The sequence below is a fragment of the Malus domestica genome, chromosome 14, assembly GCF_042453785.1.
Source record: "Malus domestica chromosome 14, GDT2T_hap1".
Lineage (NCBI taxonomy): Eukaryota > Viridiplantae > Streptophyta > Magnoliopsida > Rosales > Rosaceae > Malus > Malus domestica.
Window position 1 is genome coordinate 1,747,446 of NC_091674.1, and position 8,591 is coordinate 1,756,036.

An 8,591-nucleotide genomic window follows, 5' to 3' on the forward strand; every position below is an offset into this window, starting at 1 on the left:
ATGCGGAAGATCCCATGGCCGTTGTTGCATTGCAGATTCTTCTCATTCCGATGGCGTCAAGGCAGGATGGAAGGAATCCAAAGAGGATCCTATTCCATATATCAAACACCTACAATTGTTATCACTTATATATAGGCATAGGAAGCAAATTATTGTAGCTTAAAAAGTCTTTAAAATTTTGTACAAATTATAAGGCTTCGCCGTAGCATTTTTCCTAAACTTTAATTTAGTTGGCTACAGCACTATGCTTCCCTCTCTGTAGTCCAATCTGCATCTCCCTTCCTATATTGTAGAATATCCCAACGTTTGTTAGAAGAAAATAAATGTAGCTTCACCATATATATTATATATTCGAGTCATAAAATACAAGATTATAAAAACATAAATTTAGACAAGTTGATTGCAGCAGCGTACTTCATCTTCAATATCCACGTTCGAATCATCCTCCTGATGGTATAAATGAGTTTAGTGCAATATTATATCCTTTGTCAAACCCAAAAAAAAGAACAGTTAATAATGAAAACATTATTCCGTAAATTGTGGGGACAAAGATTTCGTGCTTGGCAATACAAGTATCTTTGCTGAATCTGTATTAATCTATTCCATCACTATCAAAAATATACATTATTATTTTGGAGCCTGTCAGTTTCCAATCATTTGAGGTTTATTTAATCTGTAACCTTCAGCCTTTTAGTGCACACAAAATTATACGTTTGGCTTTTTAACTGTCAAATCTTGATTTTCGTATATTTTAACAAATATCTAACGATTAAAAGTTTGGAGTATGTTCTTCTTCTAGTACTGTTTCTTTGGCCAATAGTATAAAAATATACATACATTCCTTAAACAATATGTATGCTCCTTCCCAATGCAACCTCATAATAAATTTCAACTATCGAAATTGTCTATATAAGCCTTGGGTATGTTCATCTTTCTAACATGTGCAGAAAAAAAATATGATTCGCTAGACACAATTGAAATGAAAACTTGAATAATCAAACTACTAAACAATTCCAGTGTAAATTGAGTGATTAGACAACGAGAGAGAACATTATGTGGTGGAGTGCTTCGGTGAATAACTCGTCCACAATCACTAAGCTCACCGCCACATCATGGTCTCCCTTGGCTCATTTGAGATTTTTTATGCCTAGTATCAAGATTAGCATCAAGATTTCAGTACCGAAAGTTCAAACCTCAAGGAAAAACCTGGGTTTAGGTAGCCCTTCTCTTCCTAACAAAAAAAAAATTCTTGACATTACCCAAAAATAGCATCTAGACATAAATGGTAAAATATGACCGGACTCAACGGTAGCGACGGAGGGAGAGGGCGGTGTTCCTCTTCCAAGTTGCCCTGCGAGAAGGTCGTGCCTTGTGGTAAAGGTGTCCCTTTCCACGCAATCCCCTGTATTTCTTCCCGGCAGAAGTGAGCCCGCGAAGCTCCCTGTGCTTGTGAACGGGATTGCAGAGCCCGTTGATTCTTGCGTCATTTCGGATGGCATTATGAGCAACATCAACCAGGATTACCTCAAAGTAGTTGTAAGTTGAATCCTGCGTACAAGGATTTCAAAGCAGAATACGTAAGCAAGATGCCATGAAATAAACAAAACCAACACCAAGGTCCAAGACACACCTGAAAAAATAATGGTAGAGAAACGAAACAGGTTTTGTAACCCAAATATATGAATTGACGTTAAAACTGAGTCACAAACCTCATTAATCCAGTAAGAGTTGAGAACCCTAAGACCGCCTAGTCTACGGCCAGCACGCTCCTCGGCAACAGACCTCTTGCTGCGCTGAAACTTCAGTTGAGTCACACCTTGGTTTGTGGGCTTCCCATATACAATACCCTTGGAAACAGGCCTCTTGCGACCACCACGCCTCACACGGACTCGATAAACAACATAACCCTGGAATATATTTTACTTAAATCATCAGCCAGAAAATCATCGACTAATTAAGGTACAGATTATATAACATGTAAAAAACAAAATGTAAGGTACAGATTAAAAAGTGCACTGTATTGGATTGGGACAAAAGCAAGAACAACCAAGAGATCTCGCTCGGTATATGATCGATTGTTTGGTTTAGTATAGCTGGTCACAATAAGCATTTGATGATTGAAGGCAAGCATCCTTTAAGAAGAATGCTTAAGCATCAGAATGCTGCTTAACCAGCTCATACACTGGTTGGGCCTACTGGTGCACAACAAAAGGAAACAAAAGAAGCACAAGGGGCAAAGGAAATAAAAGATACAGATAAAAAAGTGCACTGTATCGGACCAAGACAAAGCAAGAACCACCAAAAGATCTTGCTCGGTAGAAGACCGATTGCTTGGTTTTGTTTAGCTAGTCTCAGGAAGCACTCGATGATTTTAGACAAGCACCCCTCACTGGATTGTGCCTACGGCTCAATAACAAAAGAATACAATCCACAACAGTAATTATACATCGCGTAACCCTGTATGCATTTGCAAGTAAACAAGTCGGGATGCCGATTAATCTTAGTCATGATTCAACAATGAGATGCATAAAGAACGCGATTCATGAAATTCTCATTACCTGCTTTGCCTTGTACCCCAAGCGACGGGCCTTGTCAGGGCGTGTAGGCCTTGTGACTCGGACAATTGAAGGATGCTGGCGATACTCCCAACAGCGCACCCTCTGCACGAACCTCATCAAGTCGGATTGCTTCTTCCTCCATATCTCCGACTGGTACTTGTAAAACCCTTGTATTACCAAAACCGAAACAAAACCGGATGTTTAACAACAGTTCATTTGTTCAATCAAATATCTCCTCATAATTTCAAACGACAACACAAATGTGCTTCGATTTCTACAGAATCCTTTCCAACGTTGGACTCCCCAAACTCATCGTTTTCGATAAAACTGAATTGCGGATTAAACAAAAGAACATTATCAGCAACTGTACCAGAAGATTCAAAACATCATTTGTAACAAATTTCGTGGATATCATACAAAACAATACTTTAATGAAAAACTTCGTATAATTCGCTTTAACGAAAAAATTATATTTTAAAAAGTTATTATTCATTTTACATTTTATTTTATCCTTATCGTTAAAACTCAAAATTTTCAAGCACTTTTTATTAGTTTTCGTACCCAACAAATATTAACAGACGAAAGAAAAAAAGATTACATCTTGGCATGCGTCTTGTTGCTCAGAAAATGTGGACACGAAAACAAAATAAGGACCGGAATTCGATACAAAATATGAACTGAATGTAGAGAGAGAGAGAGAGAGAGAGAGAGAGAGAGAGAGAGAGAGAGAGAGAGAGATACCCATCGGATCAGAAATTGGCTACGACGCGCAGGCTCAGGAGGGCAGGCTAGGGTTTTGTGTCAGACGGAGTAAGGGATTTTAAAGAACGGGGACTTTGGATATGGGCCGTCCGGAATAAAACTTTTTTTTTTTGTGGTTGTAGACCCATTTTTTATATCCGGACACCACAAACTTTTCTTATCCTATATTGACCGTTGTATTTGTATCCATTATTAAAGTTACTATATTTCAGTGAAAAATTCTTAGCATTTTAAAAATAATATAAAAAATGTCACTTAGTACCACAATCTGGTAGTATTTTTCTTAACTTGTAAGTGAAAAGTCTTAAGTTTGATTCTCGCCAAAAGAGAAGTTGAACCACATTTATCATGGCTAACCCATTGTAAGACTTAGCTCATTCTCTACCTCCTTAAAACATCTCCAACTGAAAGGGCTACACATACCTCTATTCAGAATTATAACCCTGCAAAAAAATATTTTTCAATAAGCAATGTCAAGTCATACTCCAAACAAAGGGGCTAAATATAGCCACCTCAATAATTTATTAGATTTAAGTTTATACTTAAATTTGTTGGTTAATTTAATTAAACTATCATTGGATGTTTTAAAATCTAGTTGTTGAATTTGAATCAATTATTGCAAATGAGGAGTTAACCCCTAAAAAATGGCAAGGAGGGTGGCTACATTTGATTAGTCTGATGCCCCTTTGGCTATATAATGGCTTAGTGGGCTTCATAATACTAGCATCTTGCTACACTCGTACGCATGTGACAATTGGCTCCTTTTATTCTTTTATTTGAAAAACAGAAAAATAAAATAAAATAATAATATATCTCAAAAAATAATAAAGTTAGTTACTAACCATTATGTGGGTTGGTTTTTTGTTTTTGTTGGTGTGATTTTATTATTTTATTTGAAAATTTAATGAGAGTGTGTAATTTTGGGATTACGAATGTTTCATCATTTTTGCTTCTCCTTTTATATATATAGACTATAGCTTGGACATTGGTTGAAGATGAATTTTTTAACAAATCAGATCAATTTTTGGTTTTTGAACTTTTAGTGCTCCCCATTAAAAATTTGATGCGAAAATTAACTTAACACACAAATTAAACCCTCTTGTATCAATTGTAGTAAAGAATGTAAGTAGGATCGTTCTGGACCGGGGATTAGGAGGGCTTGCTAATAACCTCTAAACTGACTTAAAAACATAAAATTAAGTTTAAAACACCAAACTAGACTCAAAAGATGCAATACAAACTAAAAAGACTCAAAACTAGTTTAAAAGACTCAAAACAACTTAAAACAATAAATTAGACTCTAAATTGACTCTAGGGATGGTTTTGGACGAAATTAGGTTTTAACTTGACTCAAGACACTTAAAAACACAAATCAAAACAGATTTTGACTAATAAAACACTTTAAAGTAAAGGGGGATTTGATTTTGACGAATTTGAAAACAAAACAAACAGATTGTAAACTAAAACAGATTTTGGACGAATTTGGGTAAACTATGGATGATGGGCTAGCTAGAGGGTTCTTCTCCACACATGACACACTTGCACATAAACCAATTTTCAGTTGTTCTTTCGATAAATCATGAAACTCAACACCCTAGGTTAATTAAGTCCGCTTAAATTAACCTTCAAGTTCTCCTTAAGTTATTGAATTGGATGGGAAAGCGCATACAACAATTCAAGCATTCTTCAAAAGTCTTTTTCGTGAACAACACAATAAAGATACAATCAAATATCATTAAGCATTATGAAAACTATAAGTATTGACGAGGCATTCGTTACTATGATGAGCATGAAACTCCTGCCAAGAATTCATTTAATGCGATCGTTTATAAGCGACCTCCACTACTTGTGAATATAAGTTTGTAACTATTAGGTGAAACTCCCTTATACTCTAGCATCATATTCATGCATGCAAACTAAGTGTGCACTCTTAATAAACATACACGAATAAATTATCAATCAAGCAGTTAAACAAATTGAATTCACAACTTATGAAATCACAACTGAAGGTAATCAATTCATATTGCAAGTATGTTCATGGCTTTGAATTCCCCCCTAGCTAAGGGGGGTTTAGTTCCTCATACTCACAAAGCAAAGATAAACAAATTTAGACATTGAAAACAAAAAAATGAAAACACCTAAAAACGCTCTAACAATCCAACTTGAATGGCAAGCACGTCCAAAGGTCCTCCTTCTTTTCTTTGTTGCGGCACAAGGTGTGGTTTGATGGATGCATATTGATATATGGAAGGGAATGGCTGAATGTGTTTAGGTTGGATGGAGGTCACGGCAAGGAAAAGGAAATGAAGGTGCATGGAATTGTGTTTTTGTTGTGGGAATGTGTAGAATGGTTAAGAAGAAAAGACTCTGCCTTGCGGCAGAATGTGTCTTCCTCCCTTTTCCCTAAATTTTCCCCCAAATGAGTCTTTGGATGGATATATTTATAGGCTAGGGAAATGATGTAGTGGGTGGTGGTAATGAGTGGATGTAGTGGTAGGTGAATGTGTTGGGTGGTTGAAATGAGTGGATGTGTTGGGTGAAATGAGTGGATGTAGTGGTAGGTGAATGTGTTGGGTGGTTGTAATGAGTGGATGTGTTGGGTGGTTGTAATGAGTGGATGTGTTTGGTGAAATGAGTAGATGTGTTGGGTGAAATGAGTGGATGTAGTGGTAGGTGAATGGATGTGTTGGGTGAAATGAGTGGATGTAGTGGTAGGTGAATGTGTTGGGTGGTTGTAATAAGTGGATGTGTTGGGTGAAATGAGTGTGCTAAAATGGTTATTTATAGGGAGATGATGATGCACAAACTTCAAATTTCGTCTATTCCTTTCGCTCCAAGCATATGCTATCCATTCCATGCCAAAAAATGCTCCAAAATGCACTTCTTTGCCACATTAATCCTTTGGACCTACAAACACACGAAAATAGCTTAAAATACTAAAATAACTACGAACTAACAACATAAATGCCAAGAAACAAGCTAACTAAGTCGCATAAATATGCTTCTATCAAATTCCCCCACACTTAGCTTTTGCTAGTCCTCGAGCAAAACAAAACAAACAAAACAAAACAAAACAAAACACAACCTAGACCTTCCAACAATTGCCTCAGGGATTTTTAATGAAACATGACGTGTTAAAAATCATCATTCCCACAGATTTTGGTCATCCTTACACTTGAGCACATACTTAATCACAGTCACCACTTACTAGTTCACAATTAACCAATTAAAACGATGTTTTGAATGTAGTAACATGCCTTAGAGAATTTGCTCAATTCCTTACAAGATACCCTATATTTTCATACACATTTTCTGACTACACACCATACACTAGTAAATGTGAGAAGATTGATGTAAACACGAAAGATTAGGACTCACATATGTTATAATAAAGAAAGCAATTTTCTGGAGTTATTAAGCATGTTTAGATATGATCTCATGAATGGAATGCTACTACTTAGATGCGAGAACCAGTGACACCATATGCTCATACCAATTTCGAACTCCACAAATTGAAACACACAACACTCAAGATTGAAGTCAAGGGTTGTAACAGGGCTTGGGGGTAATGGCTAACAAAGAAATGATAGGGATAACAAACGTTCTTAAAGCGATAGCAAGCAAAGCAATGAAATAGACACTTGGAAATCACTTTAGAATGCAGAATCAACTTTTAATTACAAAGGGAAGATTTATGCAACACTTAGGGCCGAATTCAATGTTTTGAACCCTTTCTTTAACAAACAACACTTTAGAGCTCTTTTTCATACATTTTTTTTTCAATTCTTTTTTTTTCTTTTCTACCCGTGCCTTATTAAGGACTTTGGCACACAAACACACACAAGAATCACTTCCCCCACACTTGCTTTCTGCAATACATTGATAAAAAATGAGTTCATTTTAAGTCATGCTTTACTATGCTTCAAGAACAAGGGTATGGATGGTCCTAAAACTAGGCTAGGTAAGGATAATGTGGGTTAACAAAGAACATAGGCTTAACAAGGCTCAACGGGGTTAAACTTAAACACATAATGAAATAGGGGCACAACAATTTGGCTTTGGTGGTCACTACACAACTTCATCTTGAATATGTGTTATGCAAATCAATAGCATGCTTTGAATGAAATAGGCATGAGTTCTAGCATTTGGAACTAAATGATGAAACGCCTTCTAAGTAGCAACCAAGCAAAGAATAATGAGATCATGCAACGACTTTAGAAAACAATGATGCACAGATTATTAACTCTCCAAATAAACGTTTAGGCTCAAGTCTCACAAGGTTGTAGCGCTCATTTGAGTTCCTTCTGTCAAGCATGTTACAAAAACTAATTTTTCCTTTATGATTGGATGTGAATTCATAAATTATAATCACAACCAAGCATACACCAAAGAGTAAATCAAATTTTCATCCATGTTTATAACCCTCTTTAATAGTCATGTAATTAAAAACCAAATCTTCATCATTGTGTTGGAAGGTACCCTAAGACACAAACAAACACACAAAAGCAACTCTTTTTGGGTTTTTCAAAACAAATTTTCAAAATTTTCTGAGATTTTCGGATTTTTATGTCAAAACACATTAAAACACTCCAAAACAGCATAAAAACACTTAAAAACAGCAAGGAACAGCACTAGAAGTAATGGGTGATAAACTTCCACGAATTTCATGCAAAACAACTTGGTTACCCCTCACACTTAAATCGAACATTGTCCTCAATGTTTCAAGCATAAACTCACACAAACACAAGCAAACAATCAAACAAACAACGAATAAACATGACAAGTGTGGCAAAGTAAAAACCAGACAGAGTAGAGTTTAAGAACGCAAATCTGGTTTTGGAGATAGATGATCTTGTTGTCTTTCCACAGCTTTGATCTCGAACTGGTTCAAAATTCTGAGCGAGAGTTCTTTGGTTTCAAATCAGACTCATTCTGCTGGGTTGATTTGATTGTGCAATCTGCATTCTTCTCTGCTTGTTTCTTCTGCACGACAGACAGGCACAAGGTAGAAGTGATGGTCTGTTTCTTTCTTCAATCTTTCCAAGTGCCCACCTCTTGCTTTCTTTCTCTTTGTCCCTAGCTGAGGATGAATTAGCACATTGTCTCCACATGCTTCAAGGTATCATTTTCACTTCTCTTATCTGTTCCCCAGGCAGATGTGGTAGACGAAGAGGAAGCATAAGATGTTGAAGATGAGTACTCGAGAGTATGGCTAGGTAAGCAATCAGGAAGAGGTTCCAGGCAGTCGGTTCCAGATCGAAAGATTGATAC

At 36.4% G+C, this 8,591-nt stretch overlaps 1 protein-coding gene across 2 annotated transcripts; it reads right to left on the reverse strand.

Moving 5' to 3' along the window:
- Positions 1-974: 974 nt before the first annotated feature.
- LOC103424234 (large ribosomal subunit protein eL15) lies at positions 975-5,737 on the reverse strand. Of its 2 annotated transcripts, XM_070812255.1 has the most exons (5): positions 5,459-5,737; positions 3,300-3,763; positions 2,559-2,725; positions 1,710-1,907; positions 975-1,548 (listed from the first exon to the last, which is right to left on the reverse strand). In XM_070812255.1, exons 2-5 carry the CDS (start codon positions 3,301-3,303, stop codon positions 1,303-1,305), a joined length of 615 nt encoding a protein of 204 aa, XP_070668356.1. In that variant the 5' UTR covers positions 3,304-3,763; positions 5,459-5,737; the 3' UTR covers positions 975-1,302. The 2 variants fall into 2 exon arrangements, with proteins under 2 accessions (XP_070668356.1, XP_070668357.1); XM_070812256.1 differs by lacking the exon at positions 5,459-5,737 and having other exon boundaries at positions 2,559-2,885.
- Positions 5,738-8,591: the final 2,854 nt, after the last annotated feature.